The 23709-nt window shown below is 42.2% G+C and overlaps 1 protein-coding gene across 10 annotated transcripts in view; it reads right to left on the bottom strand.

Annotated features, from left to right (window-relative positions):
• Positions 1 to 1473: 1473 nt before the first annotated feature.
• Positions 1474 to 23709, bottom strand: part of tnk2b (tyrosine kinase, non-receptor, 2b) — a 239002-nt gene continuing 216766 nt past the window's right edge. For 7 of the 10 annotated variants that reach the window (XM_078206643.1, XM_078206669.1, XM_078206654.1 and 4 more), the window contains 3 exons: positions 10177 to 10272; positions 6820 to 6947; positions 1474 to 6374 (listed from right to left, as the gene is read on the bottom strand). In XM_078206643.1, coding sequence (XP_078062769.1) covers positions 6368 to 6374; positions 6820 to 6947; positions 10177 to 10272 — 231 coding nt within the window. In that variant the 3' untranslated portion in view covers positions 1474 to 6367. Of the gene's footprint in view, positions 6375 to 6812; positions 6948 to 10176; positions 10273 to 23709 lie in introns of those variants that run through there. The other 3 variants (XM_078206675.1, XM_078206690.1, XM_078206639.1) reach the window with 2 other exon arrangements.

Genomic DNA, 23709 nt, shown 5'->3' with positions numbered 1-23709 from the left:
AGAGTAGTAAGGACGTGGAATGCCCTGCCTGCAACAGTAGGGGACTCGCCAACATTAAGGGCATTTAAATGGTCATTGGATAAACATATGGATGATATTGGAATAGTGTAGGCTAGATGGGCTTTAGATTGGTTTCACAGGTCGGCGCAACATCGAGGGCCGAAGGGCCTGTACTGCGCTGTAATGTTCTATGTTAGGCCCAAAGAGGATTGATTGCACTTTCCCGCATTGAACTCCATTCTTTGCACTCTCAATCTGTCAATATCCCTTTGCAATCTTCTACTCTCATTATCATTTGTGTACCACCTAACATAGTGCCATCTGCAAACTTGGTCACATAGCCGTCTAATCCTTCTTCTAAATCTTTGATAAATATAATGAAAACTTCAAGACCCCAGGACAGATCCCTGAGGTGATAGGGGGCATCACAAGTCATGTCCTGCCAATTGAAGCATACATCCCCACTCTCTCTCTTACCTTACAGTCAATTTACAACCTACATAAATACATTGCCTTGGACATACCAGTGCTCTCTGCTCAGCTCGATTTGTCTTAGTGCTCAGTCACTCTGTCCCCAACAACAAATTCTGGTATAAACAAAAGCAAAATTCTGTGGATGCTGGAAATCTGAAATAAAAACAGAATATGCTGAATAAACTCAGCAGGTTTAGCAGCATCTGTTGGGAGAGTTTTTGGTTTCTCTCTCCATAGATGCTGCCACACATGCTGAGTTTATCCAGCATTTTGTTTTTATAACAAATTCTGGTAACTTCCCCACAACCAACGGTAAACTAAGAGGTCTATAATTTCCTGGGTTTCTCTTCCATTCTTAAGTAATGGAGTGACATTACCTAATAAACATTCAGCTTAAAGTATTTCAGGCTTGACCACTCTTTTCTCTAAATTATTACATTATATTTTCCAAATATTTCTCTCCTTCTGTTTTACTGCCAGCTCTTCATCATAGATCATAGAAACCCTACAGTGCAGAAAGAGGCCATTTGGCCATCAAGCCTGCACCAACCACAATCCCACCCAGGCCCTAACCCCATATTCCTACATATTTACCCGCTAATCCCTCTAACCTACGCATCTCAGGACACTAATGGGCAATTTTAGCATGGCCAATCAACCTAACCCGCACATCTTTGGACTGTGGGAGGAAACTGGAGCATCCGGAGGAAACCCACGCAGACACGGGGAGAATGTGCAAACTCCACACAAACAGTGACCCAAGCCGGGAATCGAACCCAGGTCGCTGGAGCTGTGAAGCAGCAGTGCTAAACACTGTGCTACCGTGCCGCCCGTATTCATACTTTCGTATTAATTCTGGCATGGTGACAGTGGTTAGCACTGCTGCCTCACAGCGCAAGGGACCTGGGTTCTATTTCAGCCTTGGGTGACTGTGTGGAGTTTGCATGTTCACCCCGTGTCAGTGTGGGTTTCCTCCGGGTGCTCCAGTCCCTTCCCACAGTCCAGGAAAGTGCAGGTTAGATGGATTGGCCTTGACAAATTGCCCCTAAGTGTCCAAAGATGTATGGGTCGGGTGGATTGGCCATGGTGTGGGATGCTCTTTCGGAGAATTGGTCCAGACTCAATGGGCCGAATGGCCTCTTTCTTCACTGTATGGACTCTATGATTCTATCTGAATTTGTTCTGCTCTACAATCCTAATGCCCTGCGCATATTTTCGTATCATCCCTGAACTTACAGATCACTCCTCTAACAACTCATAGAGATTATTGATGAAAATGGTAAAAAAGCAATGGCTGTAATACTACTTGAAATCAGTGGGTGAATTGTAACTGATAGTCAAGCAAATCCACCCGAGCCACTGGTACAAGAAGATATAATCTTGGTTTAACATTGGTATGACTGATGTCCTTCGGGTACAATGTTAATTTTAGAATTCTGGCCCATATTGCCCATAAAAATCATCTGGAAAACATCTGAACAAATATTCAGCACTGCTAATATTTATAATTGCACACATACAATCGCAAATGATACTTCCATTCACAGATCTGACCAGAAAATAGGTTTAGGAAATATATTTCAATGTTTAAAAAAAAACCCATATAATTACCAAATTTCAGAAATAAATGTAACTTTTTATTTTATGAAAACAACACAATTTATACAATGTTTTGAACATGCTATTGTGTTTCTCACCACATTATAAATTCTTTGGACTGACTAAAGTGAATGGATGGCTGTGCTCTGCAGCAGCAAATTACTCTCTCCCCTTCCCCGCACACATCACTTTTCTCCCGATGGTTCCTGTTATGGTCGATGTTCCATTACCAGCACCAGATATAGGGGGAAAGCCATGGCGATACCATGATCACTTCTATTTTTGAAATACCAGTACCTATACAAGGAAAGTTTTGTAGATTTATACAAATGTTATAGGCATTGATATAGGATTATATTTATTATGTTTGCTGGATATTGGGGTGCAATGGCCAACATGGCCAACTGTGCCCCTCCTTTTCAAGAAAATGCTCCTCAAATACACCAGTGAAAAAAATGCAATCCAAATAGAAAGTGGAATGGGAGAAACATAGCAGCAATGCACTAATGCCCTTTCCTTAATTGTGAACATTAGTTTCATTTTGATGGATGCTACAGTGAAATTGTACAGACCCAGTCGATCACTAATCGCACAGTCTTTACAAATGTTCAAGGAATTCAACATCAAAACAGTTCTTATATTACAGAGGGAATTACCTCAGGTTTCGCTATACACAAGTTTTTTTTTGCAAGGATCCAACAAGACCTGAGTTAACACTAACATTTTTTTTCTCAAATGTAGCATTATGACAATGTTGCAATCCAAGCAATGTTGATCACAAGACATGCAACAACCAAGCTTCTACAAAACAGATTGAAAAATAAACTTTGTACAAATGTGCAGTGTTTAGTTTCTCAGAAATCCCTGGCACTAACATGATGTCTATACATAATGTTACTAAGTTTCATTTTTGCTGGCTTGTCATTTTAACAACCCATTCAGAGTTCATTGCAGTAATAGCTTCTCTTCAACTCACTTACATAGCCCACTTTCCAAATGATTCTGTTCAGCACTCTTCTGACCATGACACTTGGTGGCAGTTTTTAGGCCCAGATTGACTGATGCTATCATTCTCCAGCACCACTTCTGTTGGGGATTATCAGATCCCGCTTAATTGGGGAGGATGAGTAGAACCTATTGAAGTGCACATATCCTTGTTCATACTACTTAAACTGTTGTTTAAGGAGTTTAAAATCTGGTTACAGGGGAGGGCATTTTAGTAGCTCCAGCGTTATTGTGCTGACAGTTAGTCAAAAACTTGAATTTCAGAATATAAACAAAACTTGGTCAATTTGATTCATTCTTTTAAGTTCTCAAGTAGGCACTATATTGTGCAGAAGACTGTTTAATCTTGGGTAGATAGTTATTCCATTACACAAAACACTTGGGATTGTGACGGAAAAGGTTAGTGATCAAGACTGTCTTGCCTTAACCTCCTGGATGAAGGAAAAAGTGCAATGATAGAGACCGCCAAAATGGAAACTGATGGTCGGAAATGCTGGGGAAACTTTATAAAGGGGTGTGTGATGTCTTTCCCCAATTCCCTAATCCACACTGCCTTTGGTTATGGCATTTTGCTGGGACTGCGGAATTATTCCCACACAATTGAAGATTATTTAGTAACCAAAGCAAATAGTGTTTCCTCAACCATGCTTTGTCCTGATGTATTAACCCTTTGAACAAAGCAATACCTTTTTCCACTTTCAAAATGCAACTTTCCTTTCACAGAACAGTTAGAAAACGACTTGTTGCAAGTTGTTAATTGCAACAAGAAATATGAGATAACTCTACTAAGAAGCAGAATTATCAAAACGTGCAGAACTATAGAACATATTTTAATTTACTTTATCTTGGAAGATTAAAAGCTATAAGCTTGCTATAGTTTTGATTCCAATACAGAAATGTTACTGCAGTTCTCAGGAAGAACAGAATGTCACACATTTCACAGTTTGAATCCCAAATTTTACCTGGTTAGTTTCACATTATCAACACAAACTATAATATGGTCTTACTCACACTTGCAGAAAGTGCAAGTTAAATTGAAATAAGAACCTGGGCTGAAATCCATTCTGTTCAATCTGTTCTCCCAGCTAAATAGCCAATATAATTGAATTAAATCATTACACTCCACTTTCCTACCCGAGGACTAGAACTCAGCAGAAGTTTGCCTCTAGTCTACCCTCTCTCTCAGCCAGACCCCAGCAGATTTTAAAAAACTGAACTGGGTTATCCGATTTTCTACTGAATGGTGTTTTAAAACAGGAAGCATTGTGCAAATCTACAAACTAAATTGTTGGTTCTAATGGTTTCAGAAGGGGGAGTGAAGATCCTAAGTTTATAGCCCAGTTAAGCTGCACCTGCAACATGCACCTTTGTACACTGGACAAATTTAAATATCAGGGGAATTTTGCAACTTCCCTTGTTACTGGAACAGCTGTCTTTTGACATTTATACAGATTGCCAAGATGTTCTGCTGCAGCACTAATTGCAATTCGGATTTTGTGGTACAAGATCACTTTTTCAAGTTTAGACTGAATTTAAACCAAGGGTAGTGAGAGAGGATTACCAGCCTAATAAGTGAAAGTCAATGTAGATCATTGAGAACAGGAGAAATGGGTGAATGAGGCTTGGTGCAGGTCATACTGCAGGCAGCAGAGTTTGAAAATGAGCTAAATTTTATAGAGGGTGGAAAACCAGCAGAAATGCACTGAAATAGTTGGGCCTGTAGGTAATAAAAGCACGGATAAGCATTTCAGCATCTGAAGGGCTAAAGCATGGGGATGTTACAAATCTGGAAGTAGGCAGACTTTGCAAAATGAAATCAGAAACTCAGTTCAGGGTCAAATACAATACCAAGAATGAGAACTTTACTTGTTAGTAACTAATACAACTATAAACTGATTGCAATAAACCTCTTAATCTATATGGAAGGAGAAATAACTGATGTAATAAACTGAGAGCCATTAGACTTGGGGTCTTAAGAGATTTATCTCAGTATCATGAAGTTTTGATCTGTATTTTTAGACTGCCGGCATAACACCACAAGAAAGACACTGTGCCTGTGTGAAGAATACATATGGATCTGATTTTCTTAGTGTGTCAATTGAGCTAGGTTTCCCCTATAACATAGCTATTCATTTTTCATAATTAAACTGAACTTATAATTTTATATTATATTATCCTTTCCCTCTTTAGTTGAAACATAGATAAAATTGACCACCTCCCAGTTTTAACCTGTGCTCCCTAATGTTCTCCAAGGCCCTATTGCCACCGAGAGCTGGACAAAAGTGCAGTACAGTCTTCTCCACACTTAACGCCCAAGTTTTACTTGTCTCTGGCTGGTTTGTTGCAAGTTTATGTTGCTACTGTGACAATACCAGATATATCAGTTCCTTTTTTTACTCATCATTACTATCCCTGCCGTAAGGGAGCACCAGTGCTGCACCTAGTGAAGTGATAAAAGTCATCAGAATTTAGGCCAAGAATTCACTGTTGTAGGGGAACCATAGAACTTAAAATTATGATCTGAAAATTTAGGGTGCTGCCTTTCTACTGCTGGGGATAGTGAACAAAGCCAAAACTCCACTGTAATTACACGAGGTTGTAAATCCACTGTTCCAGTTTGCAGGGTTTGTTTAACACAGCCGCAAAGGAGGAGGAAGCAATTAAACATACTGAAGAGGAGAAACACTTTGACAGGTTTAGCATGACTTGCTTAATACAAATTTTCTTTCAGTAAACTAATGCCGATGGCTTTTAAAAGACGGCATCTCCTGAATATACCTAAAATGGATAAACTTTACTTTGATAGGAAATCCAGAACATTAAACTGAACCATTCAACTGTCTTTTAGGAAAGCAAATTAAATAATTCTTAGAATATCCAATATGACAAATTCAATGCAAAATATAAACAAAACTGTATTCTACTGTCAACAAGTTGTCAAGTAAAATTTATATTATATATTTATATATATATTTATATACAGCAGACTGTTCGGTTATGCCATAAAATTACAAATATTTTCACCAAGAACAAAACAAATAACCTGCTGCTTTTGAAGAATACTGTCATTTCAGAAGCTGACTCACTTCCCAGTAGCACCACAATGCACAGGTAGTGCGTGAGTGGGTTTGTGATAGCCATTTGATATCCTTTGCTTCGAGAATTTTACTCTGGAAAATGCTATTTAAGAGTATGTAGGTAGAATATTTTGCCTTCCCTGCAAGTTAAGAAAGGTACTGGGCCAATAAACCAGTAATGTCTTGAGTTCTTTCTTCTATTGAGAAGCTAATCATCGCCTGTAGGTCAACAAAAAAAAATAGTTAGTTTGTCTTGCAGACACTTTGATTGCTCTCAGTTGTGTAGACATCACACACTAAGGCCGGAATTCTCCGACTTCGCCCAGGTCTGGGATTCTCCGGTCCCGCTGCCGTGAATGGAGTCTTGGTTGAGCGCCAAATTCTCTGTTCTCGCTGGCAGCAGTGAAGGGGCAAATGTTCAATCTGTCATGTTCGTTTTGTATAAAGAACAGTATATTACAACACATATGGCATTGTATCTTTGATAGTTCACATTAGCATGGCAATGGATCAAAAAACCTCAAACAACATAAAGATAGGATGAGAATGTATCACAGTAGTTCCCCTTTTTGACCCAAAGGGCAGGAACAGAGACATGTCCTTCCTTATCTCTTCACATCAATAACTAGAACAGGCAAAATACAAATGAGCCATATGTCAGTACCTGTGTCGAGCTGTACTGTAAGTGTCCAACAGATGGCAACTGGCTAATTCCAGGTTCCAGTTAAACATTTCCAGAATTTTCTGACATTCACTTCTCGTCTTCAACCCCAGACAGAATAATTGCTCAACCTAACAGGAAAACAATGTGGGATGCAACAGTAAGATCTGAGTCACAGATCATTTTGTATTGCACAGGTTCAGAACTGGAGATAAGCAACATAGCCTTCCATTACACACAAGTAACTGCAATTCCCTTCCACTGTTCAAAGACAAAGGAGGCGATTCTTCCAAAAAAATTCAAAGTGCTTAATTCACGTGAAAACTGGAGTAAATCCCGCTAGCTTTTTTTAAAGTGGGATTTTCAGAATGAATCTCCCACACTCTGAGCATTGCAGAGTGCCCTAGCAAGATTCACACTGAAAATCTGTGGCTGGAGACTATTCCCGCTGGAGAGGCCGGCAGCATAGTGCTATACAGCCTCTGCTGATGTCTCTCAGTCTGTTGCACTGCTAGAGCAGCGCAGCAGGCTGGGAGAACCGTCCCCAAAATCTGCTTACGTCAGCAAGATTTGTATTGTACTCAATTAATACCATGTCATTGTGCAAGCATCTGAAGTAGCTCTGAATGTCAGAGCCAAAACATCATTACATAATAGCAAAAGCAAAGCAGGAGCAGCTCATAACAAGAACAATAATGTAGAGTTGAGCTCGTAGGAATAAATTACACAAGCTTAATCTTAAGATTTGCAATGTGGGCTGAATGCTCAGGTGCTTGTCTGCATCTCTCCATTAATTCCACCATTTCTTGCATTTATCGTCTGTAGATCACCATTACAATTTCATGGACTAAAACCAGGACAATATTCTCTAGAATCAGCTTTACCAGTTCTTTGGGGTTTTTAAAATTCATTTGTGGAACATGGGTGCCGCTATTTGGCCAGCATTTATTGCCCATCCCTAGTTGCCCAAGGGCAGTTGAGAATCGACCACATTGCTGTGGCTCTGGAGTCACATGTAGGCCAGACCAGGTAAAGATGGCAGATTTCCCTCCCTAAACACATTAGCGAACTAAATGGATTTTTCCGATAATCGACAATGGTTTCATGGTCATCAGTAGCTTCTTAATTCCAGATATTTTTTATTGAATTCAAATTTCACCAACCGACATGGCAGGATGTAAACCTGGATCCCCAGAACATTAGCTGAGTTTCTGGATTAATAGTAGTGATAATACCATAAGGCCATCGCTTCCCTGATAAAGTAAATCTTGATGTGGAGATGCCAGCGTTGGACTGGGGTAAACACACTAAGAAGTTTAACAACACCAGGTTAAAGTCCAACAGGTTTATTTGGTAGCAGAAGCCACACAAGCTTTCGGAGTTGCAAGCCCCTTCTTCAGGTGAGTGGGAATTCTGTTCACACTGTTTGTGAACAGAATTCCCACTCACCTGAAGAAGGGGCTTGCAGCTCCGAAAGCTTGTGTGGCTTTTGCTACCAAATAAACCTGTTGGACTTTAACCTGGTGTTGTTAAACTTCTTAAAGTAAATCTTCCCATAGAAACAAAATATCTCCTCAGGAAGGGGAGAACATAGCAGGAAAGAGAGACAATAGAAAAAAGGGTGAGATATTTGACTTTCACAGTCATTTCCCAGTACAGTTACTTTACAAAGATTGACACTGTAGCGGTTTTGTATTCGCACACCTGTCAAGATCAAAGAAAATGGGGTGGCACAGCGGTTAGCACTGCTCCCTCACAGCGCCAGGGACCCGGATTTGATTTTCAGCTTGGGTCACTGTCTGTGTGGAGTTTGCACATTCTACCCGTGTCTGCTTGGGTTTCCTCCCACAGTCCGAAAGACATGCTGGTTAGATGCATTGGCCATGCTAAAATTCTCCCTCAGTGTACCCGAACAGGCGTCGGAGTGTGGCGACTAGGGGATTTTCACATTGCAATGTTAATGTAAGCCAACTTATGACACTAATAAATGCACTTCTAAAAAACCTTCAGTAGGAGCAAAACTGATTATTATACATCACTATGTAATGGTGCTTACTATTTAAATGCAATCCACTAAGGCCAGTTACATTTTTAAAAGTCAATAATGGCTCAACTCAACAGTCAACAGAACATGTTAAATCAGAAAACAGAATCTATGTAACTAAGTGTGGAGCTGTGTAAACTACTTTACTGAATAGCATTATAATGGCTTTTCACCTTCCAAAGTGTATGGGTGAGTTTTTTTAAGGAAGCGTTTGTAACAAGATGGGTTAGCCAGGTGACTTTATCAACTATTCAGCCCACTCTGTGGTTTGATTACAAGTTATTTTTCACAAAATTCAGCCTGCAAAAAAAAGTGCAGCCGCTTTAACTGCTGTCAAACCATGGTCAGCAGATTAAACACACAACACAGGGTTAGCTCAGCTTGCACAGATTTGCGTGTGGCTGCGAATACGGCTGAACACGGATAGAATTAGATTTTAAAATAAGAGCACACAATCCACATTTAACAAGTTCAGATCCTCCTCACCATAATCGTGTCTGAAGAGGATCATCCATAAGTTGCAACACCAAGGGCCCTGGCACTGCAAGAGTTTGAAGTGTCGTTGTGTCCCCTTTAGCACAAACGCTCTCAATAATTGCAAACTATTCCCAGGTGAGTAGGGACAGCCTGGCCCTACACCTAGTGCCATTAATCCTTTGACTACAGGTAGCTTTTGCAGCTTTCCAAACTTGTACTGGTTTGCTGACACAAAAGTTGATATCAGAAAATAAATGCACGCAATGAACCGCCGAATATAAAGTAACCAGAAATAGTATCTCACTCTAAGAATTAAAGAGGAACGTCACTCTTGGAAAAGAGTGACAGGAAGTAGTTTAAATCTACAATATTCCTCAATATGTACCATGTTAAAATGTATTTAGAATTCTAGGATCCAAAAGGATGAATTCTTACTTATTCTGTGAGAAAGAGATCTGCTGAAACCTGCCACAATACAACAACTGACTGGTAAAAGTAGACCATCTACATTAAGGGAAGTAGCATCCTTTCTCTGTGGTATAAATGCAATTAAAGGGTTCAAGCCTAGATTGTGGTCCACTAACTGCTTGACTTGTTAACAGCACCAGCGCAGGGATCAACATGCAGGGAAAGGAAGGGATTTGATTGTCACTCAACCCAATGAGAACAATGTAAAAGTGGAATGACCTGGCAAAACCCCTCAAGTGATGGACTTTCAGAGCAGCGATTTTTAACAGTGAAAAGTTAGAATCTGTTTAATTTGGCAGTGCCTCCACAGCACTGTTCTCATTTTGGGTTAGTGCAAATAAGGCAAAGGATGGGTCCGAGCTCACGGTTACCTTGAGGTACTGTACGGCTTTTTGAACGTTCCAGGTGTGATTCTGAAGCGCAGTCTGACTTTCCTCCGTCGTAACGCCATGAACATTCTCCTGAACCTGAACATAGAAACATTTCTCAACGTCTGATTTATTACCACGCCACCTCTCTGGTTTAAAAATTGACTACCTGTTCTGATGGAGCAATCCAACAGAAAGTTTCAGTATTTATGCCACATGTGCAGAGCCCAGAGCGATGCTACAATGTCAATTTTAATTGCTTGCAACATAGCGAACTATTCCACCTCTCTTCAAAGTAATTTTATTAATTTAGACCTGTTGCAGTTTATATTCTCTTTCATAAACTTCCGGTGATATAAACAACTTCCACAATGCCAACATTACTAATGTTAATGAATGATATGAATAGTTTAAGCTAGTGTTGGGAACTGTATACTTTCTACAAATTTGAATGCAAATTTAGATAGTGATAAATTGGGCACCTTCACACAGGGTATCTATGTGCATATAACAAGCAACATACAGTACACACTACAGATAAAGAGGTGACCTTAACATAATCAAGAGTTACTGAGTTCTACTTGTAATTTTAGTTAATAAGAATCCAGACTTGGATATGCAAAAGAAAGCTGCAATTTATATTCAGCTCTTGATTGCAAGGAGGAGGATGGGTCAAAATGAGCCAACTCTGGTGTTGCTGTTTCTCTTCCCGCACCTTATGGTGAGCAAGACAGACTTTCATCCATTCACATAGTGAGGATTTTCATGGAACAAATCACTATCGGGTCACCAGAGGCTTATAGCTTGAGGGGGCACTACTCCATATCAAGCATGGCTGACTAGGAGTATCTCCCACTTTTACCGCGTGCCATTGGCATGTTGGAAGAATTATGCAGGTTGATACTCAACCTGTTGACCATGTTATGAACGCACCTTCTTTACTCAAGTCCTAGGGTGGGACTCAAACCTGGAGCTTCTGAATCAGAGGTAGGAATGCTACCCACTGTGCCACAAGACGTTAATCGATTCTGTATTACGTTAATAAGCTGAAGTACAACGATCTCCTATTTTTAAAATAATTACTTTTCTCTGCTTCTGTGACAGTTTTCGTCCATTGTCAGAATGTTCTGAAAACACGCTTTCTTCCCATTCCGTTACACAAGACAAATATATCTGTTATAAAAGGTAATTTTTAATCTCTTAAAGGTTGATGGTGATTCAGGCAGTGTTCTCCAAATTACAGAATTGTTAGATGACAAATGGTGTATGAGCTCTAAAGAAAGAAGATAGTACCACCGCTATTGGGACTGCAACACCATGTTGAATCACAGCTGCTGGGGCTTCCTTGGTAATAGACCGCCATCTAGTGGTTGAAGGTACAGTGCACATAATTTGAATTTACAGCACAGACTCCATGGAAATTACAAAGGCCCAGATCTTCCAGTCACCTGCGGAGTGGAAGCACACTCCACTGCCCATGTTTAAAACGATCCCCCTTACCTTTTCCCACTGGAGTCTTTGGACCTTCCAGCCCAGCATCCAGCTTCAACCAACAAGTAGTCTAGGGGGAGCTTTGAGGTGAAGTATAACTAAAATGCAGCCATTTTATCTTAAACTGAAGACATGCCCCTCTGAAGGTCTGTCTTCATTTCATCGGCTTGCAAAGTTTTAAAATGCACATGTGCCGGGGAAGTGAATCCTTTAAAGATTTTTCCATTAAAATTCCCACCATAAACTATTGCCCCGCGCCTGAGTTTAAAAACAGGAGGAGGAGAGAATAAATACCTCGGTAAGAACAGGGCATCAGCCTAAGTCTCTGACTCTAAAGGCCAGCACTGGAAACATTCTTGTAGTGGCCCTGGCAGCGTAATTCCATCCATCGAAAATGTTAACTTCCTAGGTAAACACCACGCATGTGCATGAGTCGGGCCTTCAGCAGGTTCACAATATACAACAGTGGGGAAAGTCTCAACATGCAATGCTGTTGTCATGGGAGGATCCTGCCCACTGCGTCCTGTAAATTTGGTCCTTTTTTTGAGGATCCAAAAATAATTGCTCAGAAAATTCAGTTTGATGCATCACTGACTGAAATAGAAATTAATTGCCTTTACTGCTTGATCTATTCAGCTTCTCCCAGTCAATGTGAAACTTAAAATCTTTCATTAATAACCACGCTGTTTCTGCTATATGATTCTATAAGACTCATCAGGACTGGCAGCAACTCTGAAGAGACAAACAGAGTTAACATTTCGAGTTTAATGTGACTCTTCTTCTGAAAAGTCACATGCAACTTGAAATGTTAATTCTGGGGGCGATTTTTCAACCTTGCCATGCCCGGTGCAAATCCCAGAAAATAGCGTGCGGGCCTAAAAACCGGCCTTGCGCCTGATGCCAAACAGTTTGCAATCTTCCTGATCCCTTTCTAATGGCACAAACTGGATCAGACTCAGAAAGGGCACGCAACCGATTAGTGTATTTAAAGTAGCAGTTAAATATGAACAGCCCATTCGACACCCAGCTCCTGGGATCTTCTGACCTCCAGGCATAGCGTGAGAACGGAGAGAATCAGTGCTCCACTAACCGAGACCAGGCGCAATGGCCATGAGGCCTTCAAAGCCCCTGGGTGGTTAGGGGCATGGACAGGAGGTACCCACTAGGCAATGCCCACCTGGCACACTAGCAGTGCCCACCTGGCCCATCAGGCACCCCCACAATGGCCACCGGACACGACAGTGCCAGTTGGGTGGGGTGGGGGTCGTGCAGGAGTGGAGCATGAAGGTGGTCATGATGGGGTGGCATGTTGGGGGTCAAGCAGGGGGACCCATCGGGAGGGTCCGGATGCCGGCATCCCATGTCGAGATGGGGTTGGGGGTAACATGCATCACTGGGCTCACTGGCATGCTTAGCCCCCTCCCCCTGCCCCAGTACCAGTCTGCAACTCGCCCTTCTCCCAGAAAGTGACTGAATGTAACGATTGCAGTGTAGACCGTGCCTGGGAGAACAGCGTGGATTGCTCCAGTATTCTTGTTGTTATGACGCTTAGTTCATTTTTGGGAATATTCCACTCAATGTTTCTTCCATCTTTCAAATGATCACTTAGCCTGTAAGATTTATCTCCTAATCATGGCTAGTTTAAATTAAATTTGTGATTCAAGTCCAATTGTTTCATTTTTTATGCTGCGTGCAAAGTATATTGCTATACAGGCAGTTTAATATTTTCTATTTTGCATCATTTCTGCTTTATTTTAAACAGGTTATTTCATGACAAAAGTTTCTACCACTTAAACTACCTATATTTAAATTGTTTCCATCAGTTATGTTGGGGAAATAATACAAATCAATTTCCATTCCCATTGCTGTTAATCAAAGTCATTACTCACAGTCTGCTAAGAAATCATAGAAACCCTACAGTGCAGAAGGAGGCCATTCGGCCCATCGAGTCTGCGCCGACCACAATCCCACCCAGGCCCTACCCCCACATATTTACCCGCTAATCCCACTAACCTACGCATCTCAGGACTCTAAGGGGCAATTTTTATCCTGGCCAATCAACCTAACCCGCACATCTTTGGACTGTGGGAGGAAACCGGAGCACCCGGAGGAAACCCACGCAGACACGAGGAGAATGTGCAAACTCCACACAGACAGTGACCTGAGCTGGGAATCGAACCCGGGACCCTGGAGCTGTGAAGCAGCAGTGCTAACCACTGTGCTACCGTGCCGCCCCAAAGCGTGCTGGTTACTTTGAATAGAAGCAGAGGTCCAGTAAGTACATAGAACAATACAGCACAGGAACAGGCCCTTCGGCCCACAATGTTGTGCCGAACATGTCGCCAAATTAAACTAATCCCTTCTGCCTGCCCTTGGTCCATATCCTACTATTCCTTGCATATTTATGTGCTCATCTAAAAGCCCCTATTGTGTCTGCCTACACCACCACCCCTGGCAGTGTGTTCCAAAGACCTATACTCTCTGTATAAAAAACTTGCCCCTCACACCTCCTTCGAACTTTCCCCCTCTCACCTTAAGTGCATGCCCCCAACTATTAAACATTTCAACTCTGGGAAAAAGATTCTGACTGTCAAGATTCAGCCTCTCATAATTTTATAGCCTTCTATCAGATCTCCCCTAAGCCTTCGCCGTTCCAGAGAAAACACCCCTAGTCTGTCCAGCCTCTCCTTATAGCTCATACTCTCTAATACTGATAAACCTCTTCTGCACCTTCGCCAAAGCATCCATACCTTCCTGGAATGTGGTGACCAGAATTGAACGTAATACTCCAAATGCGGCCCAACCAAAGTTTTATAAAGCTGCAACATGACATCCTGACTCTTGTACTCAATGCCCCGATCAATAAAGACAAGCATGCCATATGCCTTCTTTACCACTCTATCGACTTGTGTGGCCACTTTCAGGGAGCTATGGACTTGAACCCCAAGGTCCTGCTTTACATCAATGCTGTTCAGGGTTCTGCGATTAACTGTAAACTTACCCTTAACATTTGAACTCCCAAAGTGCAGCACCTCATATTTGCTTGGATTAAACTCCATCTGCCATTTCTCTGCCCATATGTGCAGCTGAACTATATGCCGCTGTATCCTTTGATAACCATCTACACTATCCACAACTACACTTATCTTTGTGTTGCAAACATGTCTACAAACTTACTAACCCACTCATCTACATTTTCATTCAAGTCATTTATATATATAACGAACAGCCGAGGTCCAATATGGATCCCTGCGGAACGCCACTAGACACTGACCTCCAGCCAGAAAAATACCCTTCCACCACTACTCTCTGACTTCTATGGGCAAGCCAATCCTGAATCCAAGCGGCCAAGTCACCGTGGATGCCATGCATCTTAATCTTCCGGATGAGCCTACCATGAGGGATCTCGTCAAAAGCCTCACTAAAATCCATGTACACACAACATCCACTGCTCTCCCCCATGGATCACCTTCATCACCACCTTGAAAGTGGTTGAGCAGCTGGTTGAGGTGCAATCAAATTTCATTCGCCTCGGTTACTGAGCCAAATGGGGAATTCAGCTGACGAAAAAAAAAGAGGTAAAGTTGGCTGATCTTGGCAGGCAACAATAGTACGGAAGAATACGTGAGGAATCCATTTTACTTTATCATGTTCCTCTCAGAGCTAAAATTGCACAGAACATCACACAGTGTGCACAGTAGAGAAAGGTAGGTGGTCAGAATTTGAGGAAAGGGAAAAAACAATGTCACTTCTGAATGCCAAGTACTTCACTTGAATGGCCTGACTGAAAATTGCTATGATTCATTGTGCATAAAATGACATGCTGAGACACCAGTCATAAATATGTTGCACTAGCCTGCTACCGACAAATATAAGTTTGTCACAGCATCATAATAGTTGCATTAGTCTCCTATTCAGAACTTCTAATCAGTTAGACAATAATGGACCATGTGTGCACTGCATGCTTTTCTCAATCTAAATTTAGATTACATGAGAGAAGGTCGTTATCACTTCTAACTTTCTTTTAATTTTGAAAGCACTTTAAATTCAGATCCACACCTGAAATCAATAAAAGCACAAAAGTAAACTGCACAGTTTCCATCTAACCAGTACATCCCATAGCATTCTATTATCAACATATACTTAATTGCACTCAACTGTCCTCCTTTATCAATGGTGTTCATAATAAAATTGATGTCTAATCACAACACGCTTAATACATTGCCTTGTAATTTAGACAAGAACAACATTGTTAATCACTATAATCAGACTCCACTGCAGAAAAATGTTGTTTTAACTTGCCTCTCATGCATTAATGATCACCTAATATATTCTCACCAACTCAATCCCATGACAGAAAACTTCTTACTGCTGCACCAGGAACAATTTTTATGGAAATATCCCTTTCTTTGTAACTACAAGACATTTGCCATTAACTAATACTTTGATATTTATATAGTGGAAGGGTGTTAAATGAATACTTCTCTCTGGCCTTCACTCAGGAAAAGGAGAACATAGGTACAGAATTCAGGAAGAGTGGCTGTGAGGAACTTGCACATTTTGACGTAGGAAATCGGAAGTTATTGGAGGCTCTGATGGGCTTAAAAATGGACAAGTTCCCTGACCCGGATTAATTGCATCCTACTGTTGTGGGAGGCGAGGCAGGAAATTGCAGGGCCTCTGACACAAGTTTTTAATTCCTCTCTGTCCACAAGGGAAGTGCCAGAGCACTGGAGGATGGTTAATGTGGTTCCACTTTTCAAGAAAGGTAATAGAGATGAACCAGGAAATGACAGACCGGTGAGTCACATGTCAGCGGTAGGGAAACTATTGGAGAAAATTCTGAAGGAGAGGATTAATATCCACTTGGAAAGGTATGGGTTAATTAGGGATAGCCAGCATGGCTTTGTCAGCGGGAAGTCACGCCTAACAAATTCGTTAGAATTTTTCGAAAATGTGATCAAGTAATGTGGATGAGGAAAGTTCAGTTGATGTAGTTTATATGGATTTTAGCAAAGCTTTTGTCAAGGTCCCACATGGGAGACTGACTGAGAAGGTTAAAGCAAACGGAATTCAGGGAAACTTGGTGAGATGGATCAGAAACTGGTTTCATATTTGGACTCAAAGGGTACTTGGTAGAAGGCTATTCGAGTGAGTGGATGTCTGTATCCAGCGGTGTACCACAAGGATCAGTACTGGGGCCCTTACTGATATAGATGAAAATAGTGAAGATGGTTGTAGGTTACAGGAAGAAATAGATCGGTTGGTCAGATGGGCAGAGCAGTAGCAGACGGTATTTAACCTTGATAGTGCAAGATGATGTTCTTTAGAAGAAGAAACAAGAGGAGGGAATATTTAATGAATGGCAGGACACTGGGAAGCTCAGACGAACAGAAGATCTTGGGATAATTATTCACAGATCCCTGAAGTCGGCAGAGCACGTGAATAGGATAGTTAAGAAGGCACATGGGACACTTGTTTTCATCAGTCGTGGCATAGAGTATAAGAGCAAGGAGTTGGAGTTGTACATAGCATTGGTTAGGCCACAGCTGGAGTACTGTGTGCAGTTCTCGTCATCTCACTATAGGAAGAATGTGATAGCACTAGAAGGGGTACAGAGGAGGTTCGCCAGGATGTTACCTAGGATGGAGCATTGAGCTATAAGGAGAGGCCAGAGAGACTAAAGAGGATTAGAACCATAGAACCATAGAAAATTATAGCTCAGAAACAGGCCTTTTGGCCCTTCTTGTCTGTGCCAAACCATTTTTTGCCTAGTCCCACTGACCTGCACTTGGACCGTATCCAAACAAAAGATTGTTTTCTTTAGAACAGAGAAGGCTAAGGGGAGGCATGATTGAGGTGAATATGATTATGAGGGATATGGACAGGGTGAGTAAGGAGCAGCTGTCCCACTTGGTTGAGGGGTCAATCACGAGGGGGCATAGTTTTAGGGTAAGGGACAGGAGATTCAGAGGGGTTTTGAGAAAAAATGTTTTCCAGTCAGAGTGTTGTGGAAATCTGAAAAGCACTGCCTGGGAAGGTAGTCGAGGCCAGAAACCTTGCAACCTTTAAAAAATATTTGGATGAGCACTTGAAATATCATAACATTCAAGGATATGGGAAGAGTGTAGGCAAATGGGATTAGCGTGCCTTTAGTGGTAGATATTGTTGGTGCAGACTCGATGGGCTAAAGGGCCTTTTCTGCACTGTATGACTCTATACCTGAACCTAGTCCAACATCCCTTCTTTGTGTCTATAACCTTGTCAGTTCCTCATCATCAAATACCAGTCCTTAAATTCATTACAGAATAAAGTTTTACCGTCTTTTCAGGTAGGGTGTTCTAGATTCTGAGTGAAAGAAAACTTCTAATTTCCCCTCCACATTTTTTGCTAATGATTTTAACCTATGACCTCTGATAATTGACAAATTTGCCAGACAGAATAGTTTTTCTCTATTCTATGCAAAGTTCTCATAATCTTGAAAACCTCTATGGCACCACCTTTTAACCTTCTCTGTCCCAAGATAAACAACCCTAACATTTGCAGGCTCTCCTCATGGTGTAGCGCTGGAGGAGCCTCAGCCCCTGACTTTGTCCAATAGATACGCTGCATGTGTGGATGAGGAGAAGGATTGTAAGGTGGATGAATGGAGTGACCATGACACCATGGTGAAGGATGCTATTCAACTGTGAGGAGGAATATGGGAATGATAGGAGAATGTATCGTCTCCCATCACTCCCAATGGAAAATGGTGAGAGTGACGGTGCTCTGGTTCATCCAGCAGCAAGAATCCTCCAGTCGCAAGCAATAATAAATAGAAATCAACTTCACAAAGTCAATCCAGAGTAAAGATTTAATAAAGATCCTTCATTACACAACAACTTAGGCCACACCCTGGGTCACAAACGCTTCCCCCCAATCCCCATCTGCTTCCTGTTTTTACTGGGTCAGCTGACCAGCACACCATGTTGCCATTCGTAACAGATTTCCCTTTTTTCCTTCAATTTAATTTTAGGTAACCATTCTCCAGTTCTCAATAATTTCCCGCACTTCGATTAGTAAGGCAGATACGTGGAGATTTGCACCAGTTTAGCTTTGAAACCTCCTTGTTTTGCAGCATTTGTTTAATGCTGGCCAAATTAATTCTCACTCGCTTTTCGGTTACAGAGTGGATGGGAATTGTTCAGGCCTCTTTTCAAGAAAGAAGCAAAGAGCTCTCAGGCCGTCCTGGTGTGGGATGGAGCTGTAGAGAGATTGCACATCCATGGTTAACAGGAGCCGGTTAGGGCCTGCGAACTGGAAGCTGTCAATATGACACAGGACATCAGAGGGAACCTGGCTGTAGGTGGGGAGGGAATGGACCAGAGGGGTGAGGATGGAGTCAAGGTAAGAGGAAATAAGTTCAGTGGAACAGGAGCATGCTGACACAATGGGCCTACCAGGACAAGTCCTTTTTGTGGATTTTGGGAAGTAGGCTGAAGCAGAACATCCGGAGGAAATGAGGTCGGTGACGGTGTTGGAGATAATGTTTTGATGTTCAGTGGTGTGGTCTGGTCCAGGGGGAGGTAGGAGGAAGTATCTGAGAGTTGGCGTTCAGCCTCTGCGAGGTAGAGGTCAGTACGCCAGATGACAACAGCACCCCCTTTGTCGGCAGGTTGATGACAATGTCAAGGTTGGATCTGAGGGAATGAAGGGCAGAAAGTTTGGAAGGAGAGAGGTTGGAATGGGTGAGGGGGCCAGAAAACTTAAGATGACCAATGTCCCGTTGACAGTTCCCAATGACAAGATCGAGGGCAGATAATTGTCCCAATGAGGATGTCCAATTGGAGGCAGAATACTGGAAGCACGTGAATGGATCTGTGGACCACAGGAAGGGGAGTCTAAAACTAGAGGGCATAGGTTTAAGGTGAGAGGGGAGAGATACAAAAGTGTCCAGAGGGACAATTTTTTCCACACAGAGGGTGGTGAGCGTCTGGAACAAGCTGCCAGAGGTAGTAGTAGAGGCGGGTACAATTTTGTCTTTTAAAAAGCATTTAGATAGTTACATGGGTACGATGGGTATCGAGGGATATGGGCCAAATGCGGGGCAACTGGGATTAGCTTAGGGGGTTTAAAAAAAAAAGGGTGGCATGGACAAGTTGGGCCGAAGGGCCTGTTTCCATGCTGTAAACCTCTATGACTCTATAACTGAAGTCCCACATTTCTGCTTTCTCTGTACCCTTTTTAAGGCCTTTACATCTTTCTTGAAAGTGTTGGGTTCACAATGTGACTGGTATTTCAAAGGAAGTACGAGGCTCTACTAACTAGGGTTGTAAAAACATTTTTTTGTTTAAGAAGACAATTCTTGTTTACAACTACATTTAGGCTTGTGCTAATGAGTGGTAATATTTGTGTCATGCAAATGCTAAGCAATGACCATCTTCAACAAGAGAGATTCTAACCATCTCCCCTTGACATTCAATAGCATTATCACCTCAGAATTCTTTACTATCAACATCCTGGTAGTTACCACTGAACAGAATATTAACTGGACGAGCCATATAAATACTGTGGCTTCAAGAACAGGTGAGAGGTTGGAAACTTTGCCATGAGCGGCACCTTCTAGCTTCCCAAAGTCTTTCCAACATTGCAAGGCACAAATCAGGACTGCATTCAAATATTCTCTATTTGTTTAAATAAGTGCAGCTACAATAACACGAAGGAAGCTTGATATCTGCTAGGAAAAGGCAGCTTGCTTGATTGGTATCCCATTCACCAGGTTAAACATTCACTCCCTCCACCAACAGCTACATCTACAAGATGCACTGCAACAACTTGCCAAAGCTTGTTCAATAGCACATCCCAAACCTTAAGTTAGACCACCCAGAAGAACAAGGGGAGAAGATGCATGGGAAACCCATCACCTCCAAGACACATGCCATCCTGACTTAGACATGTATCACTCTTCCTCGTTGTTGCTGGGTCAAAATCCAGGAAGTCTATAACAGCCGATGCCATATGGACTGCAGTAGTACCAAAATGGTAGCTCACCATCAGATTCTCAAAGCTAATTAGGGATAGACAATAAATGCTGACATGGTCAGTGATGCCCACATCACACGGATGATTCATGAGAAATGAACAAAAAGAATATTGTATAAATCAGGCAGAATCTGACAATGCAATTCTTCCACAACTGACGTTAAACTTGACGTCTTGGTGATGTTGAAAGAGATCTACCAGACTCACCATTAATCACTGCGCAGAAGCAATCAACATACCAACTGGCATGCTGAATACTGATGTCAGAATAATAGAGTGAAACTTGCAGGAAATATACTTAAAAGTCAACATTATTCTAGTCGAGCAATACCCTGAGCAGCGTGTCCTGTTCTCTTTCCTGAGACAAGAAACACATTTCAGGCAGTGAGCAAACAGCTTCAATACTGACACCTAGTGCCAAGATATTGAAGAATGAGCAAAGTCTGGAGCAACTGCAGTGTAACTATTCAAACTCTGAGGAGAGAGAGAGTGAAAGAGGACCTATTAGTCAGCTAGTGTCTAACACAAGTAGACACCCATCTCACTATGTTTAAGTGCATCCAACTGTGGATAGCATTTGTCTTTACCTTACATCAGGGTTTCCCAAACTGTTCCAGCCGCAGAACCCTTTTGACCTACCCAGAGGACTGAAAAACCCCCCGGAGAAACATTCTTATTATATTGAAAAATTAAACCACAAAAAATAATATTCAACAAATACTTCCAAGTCTTATCGTCTTATTGTCATTTTTAATGGGAGCACCCACTCCCACACACCCTCACTCACCTTCAGGCCAGGCTCCTCAGCTGCAAGTGGATCTGACAGTTAAAATTCACCCAACAGGTCTAATTTAGCAGGTCATGGTGTAAAAAAAGAGAGATTAACAAATTGCAGATCAATGACAATTCGAAGATGGATGACCTTGGACATTATTCAGCTTAAGATCATCAGGTATTGGTACAACATAGCAGGCAATGGTGGCGGAATGGCCACATCACTGGACTAGTAATCCATAGGGCCAGGCTCATGCTTTGGGGGCATGGATTCAAATCCCATTATGGCAGGTGATGGAATTTAAGTTCAACAAACACATCTGGAAAATAAAATTAGTCTCAGTAATGGTGACCATGACAACTATTATAGATTGTAGTGAAAAACCCATCTTCCCCTGTGTACTCTATGAATTATATGTTTTGTCTGTATAGCGTGCGAAAAACAGTACTTTCCACTGTATCCCAATACATGTGACAATAATAAATCAAATCAAACCATCTGGTTCACATTTCCTTCTAAGGGAAGGAAATTTACCATCCTTTCCTGGGACTGGATTTTATCTGCCCCAGCCAGGTGTACTTTTGGTAAACCCACCTCTTAGCTGACTCCCATAACACGCTAGGTGAGTGAGCGCCATATATAAATAAATAATTTAAGGTCAATCAGACTTGTTAGCTAGCCTATTGACCTGAATAATACAGGCTCACACCAAAATACAGCTCACATGGGCAGCAGGTGTGAATGGGAAAGCCGAGATGAAAAAGGGAAGGAATGATGGGTCTCATTTGGGGAGTGCCTTGCACTCATCAGGGGTACCCCACTCTCAAGATAACAATCCCCCTTCCTTCTGCGCCGCCTGCTCTCCAAAGTCCGGCCCTCCAACCTTTTCACGCCAACTCACTGAGGCCTCAGATCACTCCCCACCCTAAAACCCCATTACTAACTTTCTGGGGTAAACATGATCTGCTTTGTCCTCCTTCCTGCAGTTCTGGCTGCACCCACTACTGAGTTGTGTCTCTGCCCAGGACTGCTGGAGCTGTCAGTCAACAAGATGGGCCTGCAGCTCCCAAGGACAGGACTTCCTTCCACTGAGGGGCAGAAGTCCCATGCTCAAGCACATTAGCTCGTCTCCGGCAAGTTATAGTTGCCTGGACAATCCACCCCCACACTCTGTAAATGCAACCCTTTATTTGTCCTATCTGTGACTCCAGACCCACACAACATGGTTGACTCAACTGTCCTTTGAAATGACCTAGAATGTCACTCAATTTAAGGGCATTTAGGGATGGACAATAAATGCTGGCTTTTCCAGTGACACTCGCATCCTGTGAAAGGATATGAAAAATAGGCAATAGCTATATCGTCAGAAACAAAGGAATATATGTTTCCAGAACTGATGATATGGTGTCAAAGTGAAATGTTAAACCTACATTTCTTTCACCACAGGTATTGCCTGATCTACTGAGTGTTTTCAGTATTTCTGCTCCAATTAGGCCGGACCTTAAATCTTCTAATTGGACAGCCCATGTGTCAGCATTAGGTGTGAGCATTAAATCAGAAAATGAGATAGCACTCCTTAAATATCAAGGAAATTGTAAAATGCCTTTATAACAAGAGTTTATAAACTGTGGGCTTTTGGAGGCAAATGGATGGGGTCATGATCCAAAGCCAAATGCTGTAAAACAATACATTTACAGACTATCTTTATGCAATTAATTTGCGCTGTAACGGTGTCATAGTAGCTGTTGATAACAGAAAGCATGGGCTTGATTTTACAGGGTGTTGTGGTCCTGGCCCCTGGCTAAGAAGTCGGGTGAAGCCCCAAGGTGAAGAACAGTTGCCCAGCAGCATTTAATGGCCAATTTGCCATTAATTAATCAGAGGCTAGACTTCTGGCCCTCGGAGGCAGGAAGTGCCACCTCAGAGAACTGTCAGCCAACTGCGGTATCGCCAGGCATGGTGGCTACTGCCAGTACTACACTTGGGTCTTGAGTAGGAGAGCTGTGCCAGATCACAACTTTGTAAGTGTTGGGGGGCCTCGCCGAGTGCTAGCTGACAGGTCCCACTGAGGTAGCTGGGGGGGGGGGGGGGGGGGGGGGGGGGGGCAGGGATTGAGAGGCTAAGGAGAGGGGAAGTAACATTGGCGGGGGAGGGGGGGGGGTCTGCAAGACATAACAGGTTACAAGATGAAGGCATGTAAAATCGCTGGCACCAATGCACTCCTCTCCGATAAGCTCAATGCATTTATG

The sequence above is a fragment of the Mustelus asterias genome, chromosome 3 (genome assembly GCF_964213995.1).
Source record: "Mustelus asterias chromosome 3, sMusAst1.hap1.1, whole genome shotgun sequence".
Lineage (NCBI taxonomy): Eukaryota > Metazoa > Chordata > Chondrichthyes > Carcharhiniformes > Triakidae > Mustelus > Mustelus asterias.
This window is presented reverse-complemented; position numbering and strand designations above follow the sequence as displayed.